We start from the raw sequence: 25,996 nt of genomic DNA on the forward strand, positions 1-25,996 counted from the left end.
AAAGAGCGGGGCGCGGAGCGCGGAGAGCGAGAGGGGAGCGGAGCGGACCGATCGCAGCCTTATAAGGGCAAACCAGACGGAGGCATCGGATTTTTCCCAGGGTTTTCGCCGCTCCGCGGCTGGCGGGAAGCCAGAGACGGAGCCTCGGCTCGAGGGCGCCATCTGTCGGCAGCCCCCCTGCGCGCCACTGCCGCCGTCACGCGGTCCTCGCGCGCCCAGCGTCGCCGTCGTACGTCACGTGACGTCGGGCGCGAAGAGCAGCGACTGCCCTCCGCCGACGGAGTCCCGCTACGTCTCTCTCCGTCTGTCTGTTTTTGCTCACCCGCGAGGCACGTGTCACTTCCGCCCACTTTTTCGCGGGTCGGTCGCTCGGACCGCCCAACCCCCGCCCCCACCGAGTGTCACAAAGCGCGCGCTCGCGGCGCGTCCTCCGCAAACACTTTTTACACACTTTTACGTCGGAGTCTCCGTGGAGGAAACAGTGTGCGTGTGAGACGGGATGTTTCTCTATCCCTCTGTCGTTCTTTCTTCCTCCCTCCACATCTTCGTTTCTTTCACTTTTCTCGCTTCCTCCCGAGATCGATAGATGGAGACGCGTCTCCACTACTTACTTTGTCGCACATTTAAATTGTTTTGATTCTAAAACTTGGGGTTCGAATGTTTGCCTTACTTCTGATAATATTTACCAGCACGTCCACTTCTCCGTGTCACGCCGTTTCATGCAGCTCTGTTGTTGTACTTCGCTTTATTTCAAAGAAAAAAGTGAATAGTGACATGATTCGGACTTCTGTCTTGTGTAAACAAATTTTTAAAAAGTTGTATAATCATGAATTTTTGGATCTGGTGTAAAATATACGCAATACTTAATTCGAATTAAATTTACCCTGCTAAATAATATGTTGTTCTGTCTATCTATCTGGGTGTAAAAACGAAACTGCACCAATATAAACTAAAACTGCATGTAGGGTGTGGGAGGCAATAGTCTCCTTAAACTTTGTATCTTCTATTGTAAAAATGCCTTTAACACTCTTTATATCCCCATAAAATAGTGTGTCATTTTCCGTAACACACCGCTACTGCATCTGTTAAGACTGTTAACGATTAATCGATGGTACTTTTTTTTTTTTTTTTTAAAAATTGGCTTCCAGACTTTAAGACTTGAGAATGACTACGGTGACCCCTGACCCCTACATCTTCACTTCTGATTGGCTGCCGTCTGACGAGCGGTTCCTCCCGCCGCTGGCCAATGGGCTGCTGGGCTGGCGCGTGTTCAATAACGTCATGCACATGGGCGGGGTCTACAACGGGCAGGGGGGACAGTGTCACCGCGCGGACATTCCGTGTCCCCTCGCTGTCCAGCTTGTCTTGGGGGATGCAGGTGTACACACGTACAGCCTGGACACACGTACAGGTTCGGTGGCACCGGCCTGCTCTGCTGCAGGATGTGGGCTGGAAGTCTCCGCCCCCCTTTCTCTGAGGCGCGCTCTCATTGGCTGCTTGTTCTACCTCCTCAATCCTTTTCAGCTGCTGTGTGACACATAGAACCTAACTCTAACCCCAACCCTTTAGTTCTTAACACTCATACTTAACCCTTACTCTTAACCCTAGTACTTTACATTTATTTATTTTGCAGATGCTTTTCTCCAAAGCAAATTCCAATGAACTCTGTGTAGTGTTATGAGCCCACACACCTTATTCACCAAGGTGACTTACACTGCTAGATACACTACTTACACTGGGTCACTCATCCATACATCAGTGGAACACACTCTCTCTGTCACTCACACACTGTGGGGAAACCTGAACAGCATGTCTTTGGAGTGTGGGAGGAAACCAGAGCACCCGGAGGAAACTCACGCAGACACGGGGAGAACATGCAAACTCCACACAGACTGAGTGGAGATCAAATCCATGTTCTCTTGCACCACCCAGCTGCTGTGAGACAGCAGTGCTACTTGCTGTGTCACTTTACCCTAACCCTTAACCCCAGTACTTAACCCCACCCCTTCACTGTAGTGCTTACCTGTAACCCTTATCCTTAGTCCTTGACCCCATACTTAACCCCAGTACTCCTCTCCCTCTCAGGTGTGTTCTCTCAGATCGTCCAGACAGTAAATATGAGTGTGTCCCTGTCCTTCTACGCCCACCGGTCCAGCTCTCACATATTGGTGATGGAGGTGCTTGTGGTGCGTCAAGGAGCCGCAGAGGAGTCGCTCACCGTTGGACTGAAGAGCTCCTTCAAGCCCTGCAGTGAGGACATAGCCTTCGAGGCTGCTGAGGATTATCGGGGTGGAAGGTGAGGACGCACGCTGCTGGTGACAATCAGGCAGTTTGCCTCACGTACACGCAGTAGGACATAACTGACTCAGTGTGTGTATGGACTTACTGTTCTGCGTTGTCCACTCAGGCACATCCAGGGGAAGACCATCATCCCTGAGGTTCCCGGAGGCCCCTTGTGCAGCATTCACCTCATTTGGACACCTCTGCCTTCCTCTGTGACCCTGCTGCCTGGTCAAAGGCAGTTTCGCTGGGTGTTCGTTGCCGTGGTGGCCGACAGCGAAGAACATGCCAAAGGATTTTTTGACGACGCCCTGGAGCTGATGACCAGTGGTGACCTTTTCCCCTCCCACTGCAGGGTGTGGGCGGAGCTCTGGGCAGGATGCGGGCTGGAAGTCTCTGGCTCCCTGCCTCTGAGCCGCGCTCTCATTGGCTGCTTGTTCTACCTCCTCGGCGCCTTCCCACCCCTGCGCAAGACCTCCTTCCGCTTCGGAGGGGTCAGTCCCGGGGGGCTTTCCAATGGAAGGCGCGGTCAGGATTACTGGGGACACGTGTTCTGGGACCAGGCAAGGTGACACCTTGGGAAGCGGATACATAATCGCAATGATGTTTACACAACCCTGATATCATAAGGCAGAAATGATTTAGAAGGAGAATGTTCAGGATGTCAGTCAGAATATGCTGTCTGGGCTTCATCGCAGACAAAAATATATTTATCTGCTTTCCTCCCCCCCCCCCCAGGACACTTGGATGTATCCCGGCATCGCTCTCTTCTACCCCCAGCTAGCGAAGGCTGTGCTGGAGTACCGAGTGCAGACTGTCGAGGGCGCCAGAGACAATGCGAAGCAGCAGGGTTACAAGGTGTTCATCTCTAAAAAGAACACCAGCGCTTCACAGTTCCTCAAGTTTCAGCATCCACTTTTGTAATTCTGGGTCCCAGTGGTCCGGAGCCTATCCTTGAGGCATAGGGTGTAAAGCGACGTACATCCTGGACAGGACACCAGTCAATCCCAGTGAACTCACACACGCTCCTTCGCTCACGACTGGACGTGTTAAGTTGCCGCTCCATCCGAAACACCCGTCTTTGGACTGTGGGACACACAAACCCACGCAAACACAGGGAGAACATGTAGGTCGGCCAATTCTGAGCCGGATCTGAACCCCGGAGTCCAGACACTAAAGCACCAGCACTACCCACTGCGCCACCATGCGGCCCACACCGATACACATTTGCGGATAACAAAAAGCACACGGCAGCATGCGTGACTACTTGTGCTGCATGTCTTCTGTTAACAGTGATGAATGTGTTTTGCATTTTCCTCTTTCCTGCATTAGCCGTGTACAGCATGCAACATACGTGATGCATGCGTTCTGCCACATGTGCCATGTGTCATTTATTTCCTGCGTATGTTATTTTATCGCCAATTTGTGAGACGTGCACACTGTGTCAAGGAAGCGCTCTGTGTGCACAGGGGCTGAAGTTCCCATGGGAGAGCGCTGTCACCGGGAAGGAGATGTGCCCCGAGGACATCATTGGCCAGCAGGAGATCCACATCAACGGAGACGTCGGCATGGCCTTCCAGAACTACCTCTACCTCACACAGGTGCAGAAATTTGGTCAGAAATTCCTAATAAACGTGAAAGTCAAGCTTCATGTTCTGAAGCTGGACTCCTCTGGAATTTTCAATTCGATTCAATTTTTTTTTTATAGAGCGCTCTTCTTACACAGTGACATGGAGCGCTGAGTGAAGACATAAGACAAATAGATAGTTTACTATACATTAAATTACTACAGTGTCCATGCAGTTATTAAAGGTACAAGTATGTCTGCTGGCCACGGAGGAAAGGAACTCCCAAAAAACTCCCAACCGAAAGGCAAGTGAGAAACAAAAAAATCCTCTTGGGGTCCAAGTGCCAGTGGCTTCCCACTCTTCCTGGGCTTCCTACATTAAACAAGTCTAATTACAACTAATAATAAAATTGTAGCTGAGTGTTAAACTCCGCCATGGACGGTCCCAAGCCCGGCTGAGAAAGGGTGAGGGGTGGGCGTGGGGCTAGCTACCCCACATCGTAAAAACCTTGCCAGCTACAGATACGCCAACGAGGAAACTTCATGACATCTCAGCTCTTAAGGACACCTGGAGAGCCCTTGTTGGTGGTCTATGCCCCAAGGGAGGTGGAACGAATAAGTCAGTAAGCTGAGTGTGAACTTGACATCTCAGTTCACATATGTATGTCTTGTCCATCATGGCAGACAGTCATCGGCTTTGGTCACCAAGGGGTGCTGATATCACGGCTGGCCAGCCTCCTCAGGTCTCATCATACGGAAACAATGCTTAACAAGAAAAAAAATCTTAGTAACTGATGACTTAATGAGATTACAGTGTCTTATACAGAAGGAAAGAAACACAGCACACAGGAATTACACTGGTTATTGATATGCCAGTGAACATGTAAGTCTTAAACCTGGATTTAAAGGCTGAGACTAACTGCCTACTACTGATGAGGTGGTCCAGTGCCTCATATTCCACAGGGTCCTTAGTGACTTGGTCCTGTGCTTCCTGCTTTTCCTCTAAGCCATGAAGGAGTGGGTTGTCAACTCTTTGTGTCCAAGTGTACATCTCTTGTTTGATCTTGTGTTATTCAGTGTACCAGTCTGAACCGCGATCAGCCGGTCTGTTGTCGTCCTGTCTTGCACTTGTAGGACCTATCTGTCTTCAAGGAGGGACGCGGCAGCAAGGTGGTGTGGGGCATAGCGGATTACTGGGTCTCCCGGGTAACCTGGAGCGAGGAGGAGCAATGCTACCACATTAGAGGTGCCTTTGACATCGAACACTGTGACATCATCACCATCATCATTATACTCTCAATGATAACTTACAATTCTTATGATACAGTGTAATTGTTCCGCTGCTGATGTTGCACCAAAGCTAAAGCGCAGCATTGTATCACAAGTATTGTAAGTCACAACTTGGGTTATAATTCTGATTAATAATATACTCAATAAGATCAGGTGACTTGTGATGTTTAAAATCTGTGGCAGAACTGGAATCGATCTCCAAATGTCAAATCTCCTTGGAACTGACAGCTTCTAGCATTCAATCATATTGCGGGAGGTCATGTGTTCTCATAGAGATTAATGTGTGCATGTGGACACGTGTGTTACTAATTATTCTTATACTGCATCACATGATGTGTGCGGTGAGCCATGTAATGAATAAGGGTACCAGGCGTCCCATGAGGTGAGTCCATCCCTTGCTTCTGCCTGGGGACATACACAGTCATGGGGACAGCTGATAGGGTTAGGATTAGAGCTGCTGCCTTTGGACCCAAAGGTTGCAGGTTTGAGTCACACCTCCAGCTGTAGTAGCTTTGAGCAAGGTACTTACCGTGAAGTTACCCAGCTATAGAAATGGGTAAATAATTCTAAGTACCTTAACATTGTGAGTTGCTTTAGAGAAAAGTGTCAGATAAATGAATAAATATAAATGGTGTTTGACCCACGTTAATTAACCCGTGCGATGCAGACCACACGTGCTCTGTTTTACAGCAGTGTGTGTTGTGAGTGCACTTTACTAACAGTGTATGCTGTGTGTGCATTGTGCACACAATGTGTGTGGGAAGTGTGCTGTATTGTGCAGTTTGTACTGTGTGCCATGATGTGTGTTCTGTCTCAGGGGTCATACCTCCTGACGAATACTACAGCAACGTGGACAACTCCGTCTACACAAACGCCGTGGCTAAGTGCAGGTGAGTCGGTGGAAATGAGCCATGTCTCGAGTTCAGTGACACAGGTGTATCAATGAGGTTTATGGTGTTTGGTGGCGGAGGCTGGTCCTACTGACCGATGGTTCAACATCCATGTTCCTGCTCCAGCCTCCAGTTTGCCGTGGAGCTGGCAGAGCGGCTGAGCCACACCGCCCCCCCCGAGTGGCAGAGAATTGCTGACAACCTCAAAATACCCTTTGACTCCGATGCGAATTATCACCCCGAGTTTGATGGCTACAAAAAGGGTGAGTTTCACGTCCTTTACCTTCATGCTGTCTTCTCTCCAGCGTGCGCACTTGGGTCTTCAAGCGTCCAGCATCAGCCTGACATTCTTTATGTAAAAATACAATAAAATAACAAAAAAAGTTGATTTGTCCCCCCCTATGTTCCTATTAAACCAAAACCCATACTTCTCTTATGATGAGGCTATGGAACGGAACGTACGCTGACTGATTACTTTTATATTTGGAAAGGAAATGTCTTTTAATGCTATAGTCCACACCTGAAGGCATGTGTGAATATGTAGATGACTGAAGTGTCCAATTTTCCTTTACTTGAAAAATGTAATTTGATTCAATTACAATTCAGAGGAAGACCCTGTCTGGAACTTGTTGGACTGTGCTACATGATCACACCTTTGAAATATTGCAACCTTTGAGCTTCTGCCCTTGTTTTACGTATCCGCATGCTTCTCCAATTTCTCTATGTGCTGTTTCTGTCTCCGTGTTGCTGTGATCCTGTGCTGTTCAGAAGTCTTTGAAAAATTAAATTTACATTGAGCTCATGCTTTTTTACAATGTTAAGCTACCTAATTATTTATCCATTTATACTGCTGGGTAATTTTACTGGAGCAATTTAGGGGTAAGTACCTTGCTCAAGGGTACTACAGCTGGAGGTGGAATTCGAACCGATGATTTTTTTGGTCCGAAGGCAGCAGTTCTAACCGGATGGATGGATGGATGGATGGATGGATGGATGGATGGATGGATGGAGTACATGAACTTCAGCCTCCAGACTCGTAATCCATACTGGGTACCACCCAACTGTTCAGCACAGGAGGAGTTTCCTTTGTCCGAATGTCTGTCTCCATGACTCTGTTTAGGTCAGCCTGTGAAGCAGGCCGATGTCGTGTTGCTGGGCTACCCCCTGGGGCTGCCCATGACTCCGCAGGTTAGGAAAAATGATCTGGAAGTATATGCAGCTGTGACGGACCCCAAAGGCCCTGCCATGACCTGGGTGAGAACACGAGGCTGTAAAGCATTGTTTTTTGGCAGACATACTTTACATTAAGGTTTGTTTTCCCAAGTTACAATAAATCTGGTAACAAATGGTGACAGAGAGGGGTGGGACTGGGCCTTCTGTGAACATCTGGATTATACGGTTTCATCGCAAACACACTGAAAAATATAGTTTGTAATTACTACACGGATTCAGCACATACAGTATCTCATGCTAGTAATTCAGCAGTTCCATGCTCATAGAATAGACCATTGTGCTTTTTGGTACGATGTGCAGATATGGGACAATGCAAACATAATAATAATAATAAGAAGAAGAAGAAGAAGAATTTTATTGATAGAATATTGAGTCATTGGTCTCCAGTCCAAGTCAAGTCCCGAGTCATGGATCATCAAGTCTGAGTCAAGTTTAATCTCTTTTTTTAGATTTATTTTTAACATGCAGTCATGTGTCAGGTCATGTGACTCGTCACCCACTTCTGGAACTCAAGCCTCAAGTTTGGCTGGTTCTGTATGTTAATGTAGTATTCAGCACCGAGTAACACTGCGGTAAAAACACATACTGCACTACTGTAGCGCTCAAAGGAGCGTGCAGGTTTTAGCGGTCGGTGAGACCGCTGCCGATTTTGTGTATTGATCTCAATTTTGCTGCTTTGCATCAGTTTGGATGCAGACATGTGATGCTGGAGGACAGTTAATTTGTCACATTCCGCCACATGGACCAGTGTACGTCGCACAAATAGCTGCACAAAGGTTTGTCCAGTATTCAAAATGTAATTAGTTTGTAATTAAGCAATTAAGTTAATCCAGTTCAATTCAATTTATTTTTATAGAGTGCTCTTCTCACGCAGTGACACAGAGGGCTTTAACACAGGCATAAGGCAACAAAAAGAAATACATCAGATAAAGAAACAAAGAAGACAATTGACTACAGACTATTATAATATAACACTTTTATTGAGCTATAAGCATTTCTACTGGCCACGGAGGAAAGGAACAAAATCTCCCAACCGAAAATCAAGGGAGAGGGGAAAAAAAAACACCTCTGGGGGTCCAAGGGCCAGTGCCCCCCCGACATTCTAGATTAAACAAAAATTCAAAACCGGTTTACAAGTAATAAAGATATGTTGCTGCATGTTATCTTGATTAATTAATGACTTAACTAATGTTACCAATTCATTTGTCAATTTAATAACTGATACTATATGTTACATAATTAATTGTGCAATGTGATTATTAAATAATTACAAACTGAGTGCGTTGCGTAATTATGTAACAATGAAATAATTACACATTTGATATGTTGTGTAATTAATTACATAATGTAACTGTACTGCAAATTGGGAAATACAGCATAGGAATGGTAAATGTATTTACAGATTGAGATCAGCTTCGCACTTGCGATGCTCTGCGAGTGCTAATAAACCGGTATGGCAGACTTTTCGTTCCCTTATTGTGCCGAGGTGACGTGTTGATATAAGAAGGCGCCGTGTTCCTGCGACAGGGCATGTTCGCTCTGGGCTGGCTGGAGTTGGGTGAGGCGGACAAGGCCGAGGATCAGCTCAGCAAGTGCTTCAACAACATCCAAGGTCCTTTCCAGGTTAGAGGGTGGGGGCAAAGGGATACACACTAGGCTTCCCTCGCATAACCAGAGTAATTAATTTCTCAACATGTACTCATTTTTACCGTTAATTTAAATGGCGGGGTGGTATACAACAATACATCCCTGAGCCACAAAAGGTTTGACCATTTCTGTTGCCAGAAGTGCAGCCTTATGTCATTGTTCTGGGGTAGCACAGTGGTGCAGCGGGGCTCTTGCAGCACCTGGGCTCAGTGATTGGACATAGGTTTGATCCCCAGTCAGCCTGTGTGGAATTTACAAGTTCTCCCTGTGTTTGTGGGGGTTTCTAGCAGGCGCTCTGGTTTCCTCCCACAGTCCAAAGACATGTGTTTCAGGTGGATGGGTTTAATGGGTATTGCAGTGTTGAAACCTGAATGCAGAGCAGCGTCTAAAAATGTAACATCCAGACGCAGGTGACGGGCTGGTGTTGACTCAATTTTTTGTTCTTTCTGCAGGTATGGAGTGAGGAAACGGATGGTTCTGGAACCGTCAACTTCCTCACGGGAATGGGAGGCTTCCTGCAGGCGGTGCTCTTTGGATACACTGGCTTCAGGTTCGTCGCTTCCAAATACCTTGTTATTAATATTGAGCTGTTAAGGTAAGGAGGCCCCCCTGGTAAACTGAGAGGAAATACACCACGCAATTAGTTACACTGAAAACTGACTACTTCCACCCAGAATTATGCCATAGGTAGCAATGGCATTGCACTGTTTTTATGTCATTTTTAACTTCATTTAGTCAGTGTTATTTTCAGTGCAAGCCTGTTCTTTTAAGGACCCCTTGAAACTCATCCATGGACCCCAGGTCCCAATATGACTTATGCATTTATTAATTTAGCTGATCATTTATTCCAAAGCAACTTATAATGTGGGGGGGGGGTACGGTGGTGCAGTGGGTTTGACCAGGTCCTGCTCTCCGGTGGGTCTGGGGTTCAAGTCCCGCTTGGGGTGCCCTGCGACGGACTGGCGTCCTGTCCTGGATGTGTCCCCACCCCCTCCAGCCTTATGCCCTGTGCTGTGGGGTTGGGCTCCAGCTCCCTGCAACCCCACATGGGACAAGCAGTTTCAGATGGTGGGTGGGGTATAATGGGTATAATGTTAAGGTACTTACAATTATTTATACAATTTATGGTAAGTATCTCACTCAAAGGTACCACAGCAGGAGGTGGGAATTGAACCTGTGACCTTTGGGTTCAAGGGCAGTAGCTCTAATCACTATGCTGCCAGCTGCCCCCCTTTTAAATATTTGCACTTGCACAGATGTTGTTGGGTGAAGTTTTAAATCTTCTGGTCTTCAAAACCAGACCTCTACCCCAATTTGTGCTTTGGAGATCATGACATGTGCAAGAGGTTCTGCACGATTGTTACATTAGCAGTTAACTGCAGTTTGTCTTGTTTGTTTTGCACCTTGTTTCCTAGATAAATTTGTAATTTTTGTCAATTCAGGGTACAGAGAAACAGTCTGGACTTCGCACCCCTGCTCCCCAAAGACATCACTGAGCTGCGCGTCCGGGGGGTGACTTACCTCGGCAATAAGATGGATTGGCTGGTGAGGGCCCAGGATGTGTGCGTGACGCTGAGGGAGGATGTTGCGTCGTCCACGGATGCGGAACCACTGGAGATCGTCATGAAAGGTTCGGGAGCCAGAATTCCCCTGAAACCAGGTAAACGCACACAGAACACCAACAAGGTTTATGGGGTTCATCATAAGCTTGTGTTGAATGAGTGCGGTAAATGTATACAGTACCTGGATTTTATCCGCAGAAGGGACAGTAGAAATGGGGAGAAGCAATGAACCATTTGCTGAACTGAACCGTTCTGGACTGCCGTGTTTGATTAATTTTTGAACGCTTCTGAAAACTGCACCAAAATAGACAGTGATCAGTCATCAAGTAAAGATGTGATAATTTCGAAAAATATGCTATTAAAATTGGGGGCACGGTGGAGCAGTGGGTTGGACCAGGTCCTGCTCTCCTGTGGGTCTGGGGTTCGAGTCCTGCTTGGGGTGCCTTGCGACGGACTGGCGTCCCGTCCTGGGTGTGTCCCCTCCCCTTCCGGCCTTACGCCCTGAGTTGCCAGGTAGGCTCCGGTTCCCCGCGATCCCATATGGGACGAGCGGTTCGGAAAGTGTGTGTGTGTGTGTGTGTGTGTGCGCACTATTAAAATTGAAAAAATCAGGTCAATTTTGATTCTTATACTGCTTATAGTTCATATAATGTTATATTTTCAGCCATTACTGTTTACAGGGGAATCCATATTTAGCCTCGCCAAAAAAAGAAAATATGGAATTTAAACTTCGAACCCCGTTCAGTGAAAAGGCTTAAAAGGAAAGAGAACTGGGCTGTGTGATTCATATGAATATATGAAACAGGTACTGATGAATGAAATATATTCATATTTTCAGAAATCTTTAGACACTCTGTATACCACAACTAAGATAACTAGTGAACTGCATGTTTCTAATGGATGTTTTGTCCCAGTATAATAAATTTTATTCGGATATATTGTGCAGCTGCTTTGTACCTGATATTTGTGTTGTATAAATCTGTACTGTAGTCCCCGCCCCCCCACAGAAGTTCTCTTTTCCTGATACTGATTCTTCTGCATTTTTATTTGGAAATACTTATGTAATGTCATACCTAATAATCCTTGGGTTCTACTTTCTCAGGGCAGTCAGTGACCATTCCTCGCGAACCTGGACGGATACGAAAGCTGGAATCCGCTTTCTCCTGCTGGCCCTTGTGAGAAGCTCACACACATTCTCTCGTACACCTATCCTGGACACTGAGTGGCTCCTGGCAACCACCATTGTCTGCAGATGCTCTAGGGGGACAGGAAGATGAAGACTTGATGCTGCCTGACTTTACACACGCAGATATTGAGAATGTCCCTCAGAAACTACTACACCTGCAATTGAGGACATTGTGGTAATTTCATATGGAATAAATCACTGTTAACCTCACGCTGTCTGAGTTGTGTCAGATATTCCGCAAATGTTCGATACTCTGAAACATTCATTACCACAGTGCATGAATACCAGATCAGCTTTGTGCTAAAGATATTTTTAGGACAGTCCTTGGCAAAAGTGTACACTTAATCTCACTCTTGCTGGGGAATTCACAGACACTGAGGCCTCATTCGAGTTTAAACACCTAACACGTTAAAACCATCTTATATAGGGACTAAATTCATTGTAACACAGTACATTTATTTAGCAGACACCCAAAGCCACTTCCAGTGAACTCTATGTAGTGTTATCAGACCACACACCTTATTCACCGCGGTAACTTACACTACTAGATACACTACTTACACTGGGTCACTCATCCATACATCAGTGGAACGCACACACTCTCTCTGTCACTCACACACTATGGGGAACTTGAACAGCATGTCTTTGGACTGTGGGAGGAAACCAGAGCACCCAGAGGAAACCCACACAGACATGCGGAGACTGTGGACTAGTACATAGTATCCATTGTAAACTGCGTTGGAAAAAAGCATCTGCAAAGTGAATAAATGTAAACCTTTTTGCAAACTGTTCAGGCCTAGCAGGTTAACTGGTTAAGTCTTAAGTGCACTGTTCTCTGTGGCCGTAAATGTAAAGTTCAGGTATGTTCATTTTCTGCAGGGAAATCTGGATTCTTTTTTTATTTTGTAAAGCGGCTACTGCAGTTCTACTGTTTATAAATGCAGTTTCTCCACCACGACATCTCAAATCCTAATGTGCAAGAGGCATCACATTTCCCGACCCTCCGGCTCACAAACTACACAGGGACCCAGATAGGAAACGGATCGTACATCAGAGCTGCGCCATTGTTTCTGTTTATTATTGTCTCCGCCATCTTGAACGGAGGAAGCCGCCGAGACAGAACGTGCGTTCTGATTGGGCAGTTTGAATTTGTCGGGTAGCTGAATAGCGCTCTAAGGGATAACGCGCATATAACTCGGCAGTTCGTATTTCCGCCCCTCCTTTTCTCGGTTTTGATTGGCCTTTTGCATTATAAACGTCTGTCGATCTTCCTCTCAGCCGCCAATCCTTGACAACTTTTCCTTTCGTCACGGAAGGGTAGGTCAGTGATTGGGCCTCCGAGTTTTTAAAATCCAAAAAGGAGGTTTGGAGGCGGATGTGAAGAACTGGAGAGAGGGGACAGGTAGACCTCGGGCTGCGGGTGGACTTGACTCCGGATAGCAGGTCGGTGTTTGGGGTATTAAACCAGTCACCTGCCGTGGCTCTCCTGTTTTTACACATCGCCTGAGACGGGTTAAGGTAGGTACGCACTGCCAGTGGTTTCGTCACGTCGGGTGTAGTGTACTGGCGAAGAAGTCCGCGAGAGGCGCGTGATGTTGTTGGCGCGGATCTGCGTTTTTGAATGTAAAGGAGTGACGCGCGTTTATTGGTTCAGAATAATTGCGTCCCTATATATATATATTCATGATTGTTCTTTCCTTGTCAGGAGGTCGTAAGTAAGATAACTGGACTGGCCTACTGACTCTGAGTCTGTCGAAAAGTTTAAAACGCAGTGGTACTGTAATTTTTTTTAAAAATGTTCTGGAAGTTTGGTGGTGTGTGTGCTGGAGCTCATGGGCTGTGTGAGTTCGAACCCGGTTCGGGCTGTGTGGAGTGCGTGTTAGGCCCATAGTCCGAAGACCCCCGTTTCAGTAGTACTGGTTGTGTCCGTCTGTTTGTGCGCATGCGCGCCCGCGTGCGTCCATCCAGCCTGTCAGTCACCCTATCCTCCTGGGTTAGGCTCCGCCCCCCGCGACCCCACTCTCTAGGCAAACACTTACAGGTACTGATGAATGGGGGGAAAAAAAGTGGTTAAAGGCTTCCTGGTTGTGGATTCTATATGTTTAAAGTGCTCAGCAACAGACACCGTGTTAAAACATGGTGATACTCACAGCCTCGAGTCTTAAATAGCTTTGACTCTGAGCAGCGGTGAACAAAAAATGAACCACAGTAAAAAATTGGTTGCTAAGAGGTTTAAATATGGCAAATGACAGGCTTCTCAATTTCATAAGTTGAGATTTTGCTCAAGTGAAATACAGTATCACACCATTTGTAATAACTTGTCTATTTATGTGTAAGGGTAACTTTTACTGTGTATCAAATCAGGTTTAGTAACTTGATCAGAAGTACTAGAATAAGAAGTGGGATTGAGACCTTGGTCCTTTCAGTCCAGGGCAGCAAGCACCTGGTGTCCCTGTGTTCTTGATTTATGATGTTAATCTTTGTTCTGGAAAATTTACACTATTAAAGAGGTAACTTTATAGTATTTATCCAGCATGGTTTTCCTTGCTGTATTGAAGGTTACAGCAAAACAGATTCTAGGGAGCATCCTTCACCCTGAAGAGCCGAGAGTCCCATTTGTTTCTGTAGTGTAGTGGTTGGCGCTGCTGCCTTTTGGGCCCAAAGGTTGCAGATTTAAATCTTACCTCCAGCTGTAGTACCCTTGAGCAAGGTATTTTACCTGAAATTGTTCAGATAACATTACCAGTAGATTGACACTGTAAGTCACTTTGGAGAAAAGTGTTGGATAAATCTAAATGTTACCCTGGGAACCATTTGTGTTGAACCTCCTGTTCTTGTGCCCCCCTCCACCTCTCAATGCAGGGTGCAATCATGAGCCTCTTTTTAGCAACCATGCGCTCCCTCAGGGAGATGTTCACTGAGAAACTCCAGGAGTTCCAGGACGAAGTGGAGAACGTGCACATGGTGTGGCTGCAGGAGATTCAGCAGGAAGCGGTCCGCATGTTCTCCAGGTGGGCGAAGATCTCCGGTTGGTCCCACGGGCCATTCGAGAGCTGCGACCTTTATTTCTTGTTGCGTTTATTTTAGGAATGTGACGGAAATCCAAATCCGCATTCGTCGAATATAGAGTTAATCTTATAAATCCCTGCGGATGCGGTTTTTAATGAAAATTACAACGGAAAGTATAATTTTTTCTAATCTGCGCACACATATCAAAAGATAAAAATAAACCGTTTAGCCTTTAAACACAGGGCTAGGTACAACTGCAAGACGTACATTGGTCCTTGAATTTCCTTTGTCTTGCTAATGCTACCTGCTTGTGCTTCTTTTCTTTGGTTTAGTGACTTTAGCGCGGAGCCAGAGTTGATGCCGAAAACCCCCTCTCAAAAGAAGAGCAACCGCAGGAAGAGAGTCTCCCTTAGCCGTGGGGATACCCGTAGTAAGAGACGGTGAGTTTGTGGTAAGAAAAGCAACACTTGTGTCACGGTCATCTGGTAAAATCCAGACTGCAAGATGACTGAAATAAGAAACTTGCATATCACCCAAAACATCCTTTTAAAATTAAATCACAATTTTATGGACCTGTTGGTAACTTGCATTTATATTGTGACACAAATGTTTAAAGCTTAAAAATGAGTACATTGGTGTTACTGGAATAATTCCCCCGTTTTACATACGCTACTTGTTTACCATGATACTGCTGTAAATCTGATTAAATGTTCAAGAGTATTTTGTTTGATAGGAAAACTTTTTTTTGCAGTGAGTGAATTAGTCCTTTTGCACAGAATTTCCCACCTTCTTTACTTTGCTGTTTGCATCAGACAGCTTCCTGTGTTACTGATCAGGTTTGTTGTTGTATGACAATGTGTAGTTTTTCCAATGAAGCTGCTGATCCCTTTTTTTTTTTTTTTTTTTTTCCCCCCCCGTTCAACCTTTTAGGTTAAAGATTGGCAGCTATGTCTATGTATGACTTCAATCTTTCCTATTTTCCCAGAATTGTCAGTTTTCAACATAGTACAGAAATTGTGGTTTTTGTGTCTAAATAGTTTTCCAAAAAAAAAATCACACACAACCACCACCCACACACTCGCTCAGATCTGTCTTAGTAATTAACCACTTGTGCAGATACTTGCTTTTGGGCACAAGCATTGTACTTGCCCCATATGATGGCTTCGCAGAAGAGATCACAGCGCAAAGCTCATGCAGGAATTTGAGAACTTCTGTTACCATGTCTAGTAAACTTGCTGAGCACTTTTTTCTCCCTCTCCTCCCTGCTTCTGAGCCTATAAATCTATGTATATAGAGGCTACAAAATGGCTAAAGCAGAGGTAGACAGCCATACAGTATTGTGGTGTGATTAATGTATGTAAGCAACCTTGTTATGTTACTAATCTGAAGTAGTGAGTTAATGGAATTTCAGCATAAACAGGTGCCAGTTCTGCCAACATGGTCTTCATGGAGATGGCAAGATGTTATGAGATGTTTTTCGGTGTTCCTGGAATCATCACTGATTGTTGTCCATGGAAGTTATTTCACCATCTCCCAGATGTTGTTTTAAGGAGTGTATTGTTCAAAAGTCCTGTCTTGTGGTCCTTCCTCAGCTTCTCCAGGGGCACGCGGAGTAATCTGCGTCGGTCATCAGTGCAAACGCTTGTGCTCATTGCTGAGGAGGCCGGAGTCCCGGACCTGGATGCGCAGTCCAGCACGGACCCAGAGCAACCGAAGCGCAACACTCGCCGCAACAAGCAGCAGGAGGCCATTGCGGAGGCTGAGGCTGCCAAGCGTGTGACCCGCAAAGGGGCCCGCGTAGATGTTGGGGAACCTGAAATGGGGACTTGGCCAGACACACAGCCCGCCGCTCCACCTGACAAAAAGCCTGCTGAGGAGTCTCAGAAGACAGAAGAAAAAGAGGTGGTGGAGGGGAGGGTGGCAGTGGAGGCGGAGCCGTGTACCTCCGCCGTTCCGTCCCAGGATGCCTCTCGCCTCTCCCCTCAGAGGCTGGAGCCAATCGTGCTGGTCTCGGCTGCGGACCGCCGCTCTGCAGAGCTGCAGCTGGAGCAGATGAATGCTGTTGGGCGCCTGGCTACCAAGGTGGCCATTGCTGGAACTCAGGCGACGGCATCCCGCCGCTCCTCTATGCGCCGCTCTTCCGTGCGCTGCTCCCTCTCTCGGCGACGTTCGCTGAGTGGCTTGCGACACAGCATGACCCAGGAGTCCATGCGACGTGCTTCCCGGCGCTCTTTCCTCAAGAAGAAAGCCAGGCGGAGCAGCTCTGCTGGTAGCAGTACCAGCGGTGAGTTGAGCTGTGGTGCAGTGTTCTTTCAGGTTGATTGAAGGAAAACGTTTTGAAAGTCTGATCCCTCACAGCTTGTTTTACCTGGTGGGTAAGATGAACACTTGTGGTTTATTCTTTCCCTCCTGCTTCAGAGGAGGTGATAGTGGAGGCAGAAGAAGAGGCGGGAGAACAAGTGGAGTGGTGAGTGTGACCACCTGTGTGGGTTACCTCGGTTGCCTTGAAAAGGAGCGGTGTTTCCGTAGATCTAATCATGATGCAAGATGGTTGCTTTTTAAATGCTGGACTTGGTTTTCTTAGTCCACTTTTTTTGCCATTGCCTTTTGTTTCCATATCTTTGTATCATCCCTACATGCAGTGCACTGCCTGAAGATGGTGTCCAGGTGATGGCAGGACCAGAGGCACCACAACCAGAGGTGTGTATGTTTTGTGGGGGGGAGAGGGAGCAAGAGATGATCACTACTTGCTTGCGCTTCTCATGCTGATGTTTGTACCCAGGTGGTGGTAATGGTGGAAGAGGAAATTGTGACGGCGGAGGATGACAATATACGTCGTTTCACACGTTCCATGGCTCAGACCACTGTCACCCAGCCTGCTGCCTCAAATGCAGGAAGACCCCACACACCAACCACAGGTATCACTGCATCCACATTTTACTATTGTACTACTGAAAACTATTGCTGAGTCACACAGTAGTGCTGTTGATCCTTATTTGAGGTATGGGAGTTCTATAACTGCTGTACCTTGTGGAGTCAGTCTGATCCTTCAGCGGTTCAGGCTTATAGCCCAGCCATGGTATTAATACCTTGGATTGATATTTCATCAGTTTGATTGTTCTCTTACAGATGGCAGTGGGGAGAAGCCAGCAGCAACAGTCTCTAGTCTCAGGTGAGTCCAGTATTTTAAATGGTTTTCCCTGTTTGGCAGCATTTGGGGATCCACTTTCAATGAAAACTGAATTATCACATCTTATTTATAGATAACCCTTGAATCATGGGTGACCAGTGATGACAATGAGCATCTGCTTGTCTAACACAGGGTGAACCCCAGCAACAAGCGTTTGGCCTCTAGCTCTGAGGACATTGGTACCCCTAAAAAGAAGCCCTCTCCTCCCAAGAAGATGTCAAGTGTAAGGCCATTGTACTGCTGACCTCAGCTTTCAAATCCAGGGCTCAAAGTGTTTGTCTGGTTGTCCATAGGGCAGTGACATTTTACCTGTGCCATCAAATTTTGAACCCCAAAACCCCCCTTACACACACTTTTACTGTAGTGCATTTCTTAGTGTTTGATTACATGCCTTGGTTTCTGCACTGGTCATTAATGGGTTCTGCCTTCCACAGATGTGGTTGTTGAAGTGGCGCATTTGACAATCTCTAACGTCACTGTGGACAAAAATGGCTAATCTACCAAATCTCTCCTCAGACAATCAAGCCCAACATGAGGTCCTTCCTCCACACTGTACAGAAAAATCAGGTTCTCATGTCAACTCCTGGGTCGCTGGGCCGAAATGCCATCATGAAATCCTTCATTAAACACACAACTCCGCTCAGAGTGGACACAAAGGTCAGTGGTTCCATGTGTAGCAGTTCATTCAAGGGTATAATGTACAAAAGCATTGCTATCTGGCCCAATCCAGTAAATCTCCTCTCATGTGGCTTCCCCCCCTCAGCCGTCCATTGGTTTGGTCGTAAGTACACTGACCTGCTGGGTGCTGCTTCCTGTTCACCCTAACGCACACTGACTTTCTCAGAGTGTGTGTGTGTGTGTGTGTGTGTGTTGAGTTTATAACTGCTCTTACCTCCAACACTGACCTTTACCCCTCATTCTGTGTCCCACTAATGTCACTGAGCTGGATGTAGCAGAACATTGGTGTCATATTACTAGAGGATTTTGGACTTTGTTCATTAAAGGGGAAACTTTCACATCTGGGCTATTTTTCAGGTGTTTGTTTGCATTGCCAGGTATTAGATGAATCGTGTTTATTTTAAATTACTGAATGAATTTACATCTATTCAGACCTCAGACTTTTTTTGTGTCAAAGCATCATATTTATCAGTTCTCATTTCATGTGAGATTTGAGAAATGGAGTGGGACCTCAAACATCCAGTTTTGAGCCAAATTTCTATAACAAGTACAGTAGGAGGGTTAGCTATAGAGGTGGTATATAGCTTTGTGTAATATTAGAAAGAAGGGCATTAGGAAAATGTTGTTGCAATATGGTGTCAAGTTTCACAACATTTTTGCTTTGTCTGAAGTTTTGTCACCCATTGTCATGTGTTGCTGTATCACTTCCTAAATTGACAAATTGTAAAAATGTTGAATTAATAGTTCCTTAATTCATTGGAGCTTTATTTTTGAAAAAAGAAATAAACCATCTGAGGGATTGACATAGCTGGTTAAGTGTTGAAGCCCACATGTGAAAGAATAAATTTGCCTTTTAATACCATCGATCTTCATACCATTTTCCCCTGTCAATTTGCCCATCCCAGTTAAATGGTTAACTCTTGTGATGAATTTTACAAATTGAAGTGTCTGAGTGGGATTTTACAAAATGAGGTACCACAAATCAGGTTCTTCCACTGGCTTTGTAGAGGTGATCGTGGAGCACTAATGGGTTACTGGATTTATTAGGAAAACCATAGTTTCCACTCACTGGGAAAGGAGAGTGGTGGGTTGAGTGTGAAGTTTAAAGGAAAGCTTCCATGAAAAGAGGTTCAGAAGGTAATGCTGGTCATCTCCATCTTCTTTGTGTTTGGGTTTCTTCCCACAGTCAAAAAAAAATGCATAAAAGGTGACAATATGAACCACTTCTGTACTCTTTCTGACCATGTGTGGTCGTCATGAATACGACTTCACAGCACATACCCTACAACCCCCCACTACCACTGCAAAAAACTCCCTCTGAAGGATTTTTGCAACTAAATGAATTAAGCTGTAAATTATCAGGGTTGGAATTGTCATTGAACTTGATTTTTGACTGGTAAAGGACTTCACTCATTTGCTGTGCAAATGATTAGTGCCCTGATCCTTGCTGCACCTTATATTAGACTCAAAGATGTGTTGGAAGGTTGTCTCAGCTGACCTGGTTGAGTAAACAAAAATGCACTAGAAATGTTTCCGGTTTCAAGAGGTCTTGGTAAAGTTTTACCATGTTCGCAGTATCTCATTCATATGCGCTCTACCAGGAGCGTGAACGTCTGCGCCTAGAGGCTCTGAAAAAGAAGGAAGAGCAAGAGATTGAGAGGAAGAAAAAAATGGAAGAGGACAAGAAAAGGAAGCAGGAGGAGATGAAAAGGTCAGCTGGATTCATGCTTATGACTTCCACCTGACAACTGTTCCTCCTGCTGCCCCAAGTGATGGCATGTGGGATTTTAGGTTGTTGGAGATGATCTGGGTCATCTTCACTCGGGGTCCATGAGGTGGCAGGGCTGCCCTTGTGCACTCTGAACTTTGCGGGGCCCAACACTTGTTCTGAGGACCCGAGTATGTTCACAAGAAGTGGAAAGTGGACTGAGGAAAATATACACTGGGTCTCCAACTTGCAAACTTGAGTAACTTTTCACTGTTCTGAGATTTAAGTACTTTTCATAGTGCCACCATAATTCTGGTTGTGTGTCAGCGTTGCCTAACAGTGACAGTAATGGTAAATAAGTGTTGCCTAGAATGTAAGATTTGATATTCCAGATGCATACTGGTGTTTTGGTTTTAGTGAGAAAGTACTCTGTAGGACCCCCCCATAACTCAAATAGAGATGTTTAAATATGCATGGTTGGGGGCTGTTTATGGTTCTCTTTCAGAAAGAGAGACGAGCGCTTGCGGAAGGTGGTTGAGGCTCGAGTCAAGGAGGAACAGAAGGAGGAGGAGAAAAAGAGAAAGATTGAGATGAAGTTTGCCCAGATGGAGGAGAAGAATGATAAGGTGTGTGAGCAGTCCTCTTCAAAAGAAGGGGAAGCAGTCATGATCTTTATTTACCCCCACCCAATGTGGCTTTTGTGTAGCAGAGGAGCTGTAGGTGGTGGGATGTTGCAGTAAATGGTAAGTTTCCTGACAACTGTTCCTCCTGCTGCCCCAAGTGATGGCATGTGGGATTTTAGGTTGTCAGAGATGATCTGGGTCTTATTCACTCAGGGTCCATGAGGTGGCAGGGCTGCCCTTATGCACTCTGAACTTTGCGGGGCCCAACACGTCTTCACAAGTTTGAAAAGGGGGTGAAATTCCTACAATTAATACCACGTTCACTTTATAATGTGGTGTAAGAACATGAGGAGGCGGGGTGAAAAAAACATGTAAAAGTGCTTCTTTTGAAGTTAAGTTGAGCACAGCCCCAAAAATGGTGTGATTTCATACGCTGCGCTTCAGATGCGGGTTGAACGGCTGGCGGAGGAGAAGGTGAAGAAAAAGGTGGCGTCCAAACGACAAGAGGAGCTGGAGCTGAGACGGAAGCAAGAGGAGGAAGCCAGGCGGAAGAAGATTCAGCAAGCGGTGAGATGTTTGCAGAGTGTTATGCTTTTCCTTCTACGCTTTTAGATCATGTACCTTTTAATTCCCTTCATTATATTTGTTTCCATTTCTCTAAGTGCAAAATTTGAGTGGGGTGCATTGGTTGGGTGGAGGGTTGTCTTCAGTGGTGTCTAAATGTTTGTGTGCTGGCTTTGTCCAGGAAGAAGAGAAGAGGCAACAGGAGCTGCAGGCCAAGCGGCGGGCAGAAGAGGAGCAGGAGAGAGCTCGCAAACTGGCAGAGGCACGACGGGCCCAAGAGCGTGAGCGAGAGCTGGAGAAAGAGCGAGAAAAGGAAAGGCTGCGGCAGCAGCAGGCTGCTGCAGAAAGGTTTGTATAATGATGGTGTAGTTATGTTGGGTGGCTTGTCTTCCAGCACTTGGATTTCGTGCCCTCTGCGTTAGTGGTCTTCCCATAAATAAAACGACATTTTCTGCAGCCCTGTGGATGTTCTCAAAAATGGTTGACACCCTCAGCCTTACTTGACTTTTTCCTTTGCATTCATGCATCAAGTGCCACTCAGACCCCTTTTGTTTCCTGCAGGGAGCGACTGGAGCGGGAGAAAGCTGCGGCACTCCAGAGGGAGTTGGAGAAGGCTGCCCGAGAGAAGGAGCGCAGGGAGGCAGAAGAGAGGAGACTGAAGGTATAAATCTCTGCTGCACCTAATTTTCACCATAATTTACATTTCTAGTATGGGGTCGCCTGCCCTTGGTATGGATGTGACCAGGACTGTGGAGTCGGTACACAAAATCTCCGACTCTAGTAACGCAATAATTGCTTTCAACTCCCCAGCACTGCCCAAAAGTTTTTTTTTTTTTTTTTTTTTTTTTGGTGTTTGGTTGACTTATCTGGCTAATATAGGCCTAAACTTATATTACGTGTCTAATTTTTGGGGGGTCTACTTATACACCGGCATATACAGTATATTTAGTCAGTTGGTACGCTTTTCCGACTCCAGTAACCCAGTTGCTTCTGACTCCGACTTTCGTTCCACAGCACTGGATATGACACTTTTCTCTTTGCTAGGCGGAGCTGGAGAGGCAAAAGGCAGAGCAGGAGAGGCTGGAGAGGCAAAAGGCGGAGCTGGAGAGGCAGAAGGTGGAACAGGAGAGGCTGGAGAGGCAAAAAGCGGAGCAGGAAAAGGCTGCTCTTCAGAAACGGGCTGCTGAGGCTCTTTCAGCTGCCAAGAATGCTGCAGAGTTGCAGGTTGGTTGGCATGTGCTGCAGAGGTATATAATATGCACACTTTACAGGCCTATTCACATGCTAACATGTATCTGGCTGGACTTCATAGCCTATAAAACTGCTCCAGTTTTTTTGCTCACACAAATGGAATGGATTACTCTTAACTCCCCTTGGGTATGTCTTATACGCAGTTTGCTTTCAGTGTTTGACAGTATGACCTATTAATAAACCATTAAATACTGGTTTTTATCAGCCAGAGAAATATACTGTAAACTGACCAAGGTTAAATCTGAGCTGCCACTGTTTTCAAATACCAAGAACCACTGATCTAATGTAAGCAGCAAGAACTGACCAATCCATTAATTGTTGATACTGGACCTTCTGCTTCTTGCTTCTAGATTGTCCTGACTGGTATTAAAATGTCAGTGGGCTTTTGCTGAACCGATAAAATTTTATATCACATGAAACCAGTAGAATATAGTTTATGCACAGAGCAGATTGCAGGGACAGCAGTGTCCAAAAAATTATATAACTTTTTTGTTTTGGAATATAAATACATATGTACACATTGCTTTTCATATAGTAAAGCATTGTGTATACATGTTTGTGTAATCCAGAAATAAGGACAGTACTTGCATACCCACAAAGATGTACACATGTATTTTAACATACAGATTTCACTTGTTGTAATTCACAGCTGCACTTCCAATTATTTGTATAACTTGACTTGCCCCCCCCCCCCCCCCCCTTTTTTTTTTTATTGGTACCATCTGTCTGCATACAAACCCTGCATTCAACAGTACTTTGTGTCATGGTACACTGTAGTAAAGCTTTAATCACAACTGCAGCAATTCCATTTTATTGAGAAGAAACCACTTCTACCTTTACCACCATCTAGCTCCGTGATGCACCCCAGTAGATTTGGCTGGTGTATTTTAATGGTCCGCTACAATCTTGATGTCACTTGTACATCGTGTGCTTTGTGGTGAGGGCCTATAAAGGGGTATAAGGACTAGGATTTGACCAAAACAAGCACAAGCAATTGTAAAATGTTTAGGGAAGGATGTTGGGTAACAAACACTGCACTTGTCATCTCCCTTTTATTGCATGTCTTGTGAGATGATTCCTGTTAAGCTGTGTAGGGCTTGAGCTGTGATGTGTTCGCACAACACTTATGTCCTTGTCCTATAGGAGTCAGTGCTGAAAACACCAGGAGGGAAAGCGGCAGCAACAGGACTCAATGTGACTGTGGATGTGGAGGTATGGAGGCTTGTCGTTCTGCGGGCTTGTAGTATAACAGCCTTGTCGGGGTGTGCAGCTCAGATCTCAAGAAATACCACGCTGGAAGTCATGAGCAATGCTGTTTGTTGGCCCAAGGATATATCTGCTCTGTTTTTGCTGTGGTGTGTAAGCAGCTAAGCTGGAGGTGGCTTTCTCTACAGAAGTCTCCACAGTCCTATGAGATCACTCCAAAAGGCAGAAGCAAGCCTGCTGTCAAAAACCCTGATGATTATGGGATGGACCAGAACAGTGACGACTCCACTGATGATGAATCGGCTCCTCGAAAACCCATCCCATCTTGGGCTGAGGGTGAGTTGTTTGCAAAGGTTTTGATTTTAGTTTAATAGAACTGGTTTATGGACTGGGAGCACAGGTGTAACTAGAATCTTGTTCCATTAGCTTATGTAACATTAAAAAAAAAAAAAAAAAAATCTATGAAAATGTCAATTTCTAAAGAAGCATTAATTCAGGCACTTAAGACTGGGCAGCAGCTACTATAGTTAAGGTTCTTCACCATACTGTTACAATGTCCCAATTTCACATTCTACTCCTGGGGTAGTAAGTTATTCAGCTTGAAGTGCTCCAGTGAAAATTGCATGACTGTTTTAAAGGGGTTAATAACTGGGAGTACCTTAGTATAAAAGCTGCCATCCTCAGTCTCCTAGGATAAAGGCATCAGTTTAATGAATCAGTGTCCTAGCAGAAAATGTTTACCCCACTGTGCATGTGATTTAAAAATGCAGAATGAATAAAGGGGTGGTGGTAGATCCAGTCTAATAGCTTGTATTAAAAACAGTTTGAACTGATTTACTGAATCAGGGCATTGAAACGTGAGCAAAAACCTTCTTTTCATTCTTAAAAACCTTCCTTCTTCCTGCAGGTCGGCAACTCCAGCAGGCCATGCTCCAGCAGTACTTCAATCCTATTGATGTGGACTCCTATTTTGGAGAGATTGAAGCTCCCAAACTGGAGCGAATATTTCGCAAAAGCAAACCGCGTTACTTCAAACGCACAAGCTCTGCAGTGTGGCAGTCCCCTCCCCGGGCAGAGGCCGCAGCCTTCTAACGTGCCGTATTTGTCTTTTTCTTAGTCTTGTCCTAGACTTTCTGAATTTTTTAAATGTTTCACTTGAATAAAGTCTTGTATTTTGTATAGCTTTAGAATGGACTTATATTTTATTTGGAAATTAATGTAAAATTACTCATTTGATCATACTGTATTTTCAATGTGGTGTTTTAAAGCATTTTTTATGTTAAAAGGAGAGTCAAACATTACAGCGCTTGTTCTATGCGCCCTGAAAGGTGAAATATAACATTAAAAGACAAGTTCCAAATCATTGTGTTAAACGTGGTGAGAAGCAGATAAAGGAAACCAACTGCCAATAGCAGTCCAGCTGGTTCAGTTTGCACTTTTTTAAATTAAAAGTGCAGAAACTTCATTTGGGGGTAATTTTCTAAGGTCCTTCCTGCTCAGCAAAGACTGAAAAAAGAAGGGAGGAAGAAATGCACAAGGAACAGAGTACATAGAACAAAGTTAGCAGCTCTAATAGTGCAGTTGTCCGGTTAAGTTTTTCCAGTGGTTTCAGTTGGAGGCTTATTGTGATGCTGATGCTCCAAAAATGATTTATTCTTGCACCATTTGTGGTACAGTACTACTTGTAGTAATTGTATCATTCTACTTGTTGCTTAGGGAATGCTTATGAGCAAATAGCAACTGTACATGAAACATTCAAGCACTTACCCTTTCTGAATCTGGTTATTCTTAACTTGCCAGTCTTTCTGTCCTGGTATATGAATGTATAAGCAATTCACATGCCTCAATGAGAGGTGACTGTACTGGAAAAGAATGCAGCCTATATTTCAGTAAGTGCCATTTTGTGTGTAAAATTACCACGTTACTCCTAGTGAACACACCCATGACTGCACTGTCACCCTCTGATGCCATGTGCTGCAAGTCTGTAAATGTAGAGAGGCAAGTCTGGTGGCTGCGTGACGCACTTGCGCAGTCTTCTTGGATATGATTGCAGTTTATGGGCAACATTTAGGGCTCATACAGGTATTGGCGTCTACCTGCCATTTCAAACTT

At 45.4% G+C, this 25,996-nt stretch overlaps 2 protein-coding genes and 2 non-coding genes across 8 annotated transcripts; all 4 read left to right on the plus strand.

The window, feature by feature from the left end:
* The first annotated feature begins 372 nt into the window (after nucleotides 1–372).
* On the plus strand, nucleotides 373–11,809 carry pgghg (protein-glucosylgalactosylhydroxylysine glucosidase). 2 transcript variants are annotated; one of them, XM_018763251.2, is made up of 14 exons: nucleotides 373–483; nucleotides 1,149–1,411; nucleotides 2,086–2,296; nucleotides 2,408–2,843; nucleotides 3,019–3,138; nucleotides 3,750–3,881; nucleotides 4,982–5,093; nucleotides 5,955–6,027; nucleotides 6,154–6,290; nucleotides 7,148–7,281; nucleotides 8,788–8,883; nucleotides 9,360–9,457; nucleotides 10,350–10,567; nucleotides 11,572–11,809. In XM_018763251.2, exons 2-14 carry the CDS (start codon nucleotides 1,165–1,167, stop codon nucleotides 11,646–11,648), a joined length of 2,091 nt encoding a protein of 696 aa, XP_018618767.1. In that variant the 5' UTR covers nucleotides 373–483; nucleotides 1,149–1,164; the 3' UTR covers nucleotides 11,649–11,809. The 2 variants fall into 2 exon arrangements, with proteins under 2 accessions (XP_018618767.1, XP_018618768.1); XM_018763252.2 differs by having other exon boundaries at nucleotides 2,408–2,774.
* A 1,215-nt stretch (nucleotides 11,810–13,024) lies between these two features.
* On the plus strand, nucleotides 13,025–25,460 carry incenp (inner centromere protein). 4 transcript variants are annotated; one of them, XM_018763185.2, is made up of 20 exons: nucleotides 13,025–13,173; nucleotides 14,518–14,666; nucleotides 14,997–15,104; nucleotides 16,257–16,948; nucleotides 17,083–17,131; nucleotides 17,307–17,364; nucleotides 17,447–17,582; nucleotides 17,794–17,836; nucleotides 17,987–18,077; nucleotides 18,371–18,511; nucleotides 18,618–18,635; nucleotides 20,134–20,243; nucleotides 20,746–20,866; nucleotides 21,308–21,430; nucleotides 21,609–21,775; nucleotides 21,989–22,088; nucleotides 22,472–22,651; nucleotides 23,822–23,890; nucleotides 24,073–24,220; nucleotides 24,792–25,460. In XM_018763185.2, exons 2-20 carry the CDS (start codon nucleotides 14,527–14,529, stop codon nucleotides 24,974–24,976), a joined length of 2,679 nt encoding a protein of 892 aa, XP_018618701.1. In that variant the 5' UTR covers nucleotides 13,025–13,173; nucleotides 14,518–14,526; the 3' UTR covers nucleotides 24,977–25,460. The 4 variants fall into 4 exon arrangements, with proteins under 4 accessions (XP_018618701.1, XP_018618703.1, XP_018618702.1 ...); XM_018763187.2 differs by having other exon boundaries at nucleotides 22,523–22,651; XM_018763186.2 differs by lacking the exon at nucleotides 18,618–18,635 and having other exon boundaries at nucleotides 24,792–25,459.
* LOC114911960 (small nucleolar RNA SNORA79) lies at nucleotides 20,275–20,416 on the plus strand. Its single transcript, XR_003798022.1, has one exon. It is a non-coding gene; the product is annotated as a small nucleolar RNA SNORA79 (small nucleolar RNA).
* On the plus strand, nucleotides 20,994–21,135 carry LOC114911958 (small nucleolar RNA SNORA79). The gene has a single exon (XR_003798021.1). It is a non-coding gene; the product is annotated as a small nucleolar RNA SNORA79 (small nucleolar RNA).
* Nucleotides 25,461–25,996: the final 536 nt, after the last annotated feature.

The sequence above is a fragment of the Scleropages formosus genome, chromosome 11 (assembly GCF_900964775.1).
Source record: "Scleropages formosus chromosome 11, fSclFor1.1, whole genome shotgun sequence".
Classification (NCBI taxonomy): Eukaryota; Metazoa; Chordata; class Actinopteri; order Osteoglossiformes; family Osteoglossidae; genus Scleropages; species Scleropages formosus.

Excerpts from the sequence above, each read along its gene's own strand:
- pgghg (XM_018763251.2), top strand. The coding sequence starts at position 1,165 with ATGACTACGGTGACCCCTGACCCCTACATCTTCACTTCTGATTGGCTG. Across the intron at positions 2,297-2,407 it reads GAGGATTATCGGGGTGGAAG|GCACATCCAGGGGAAGACCA; the intron begins GTGAGGACGCAC and ends TTGTCCACTCAG. Across the intron at positions 10,568-11,571 it reads CAGAATTCCCCTGAAACCAG|GGCAGTCAGTGACCATTCCT; the intron begins GTAAACGCACAC and ends CTACTTTCTCAG.
- incenp (XM_018763185.2), top strand. The coding sequence starts at position 14,527 with ATGAGCCTCTTTTTAGCAACCATGCGCTCCCTCAGGGAGATGTTCACT. Across the intron at positions 21,776-21,988 it reads CAGCAGGCTGCTGCAGAAAG|GGAGCGACTGGAGCGGGAGA; the intron begins GTTTGTATAATG and ends TGTTTCCTGCAG. Across the intron at positions 22,652-23,821 it reads AGAATGCTGCAGAGTTGCAG|GAGTCAGTGCTGAAAACACC; the intron begins GTTGGTTGGCAT and ends CTTGTCCTATAG.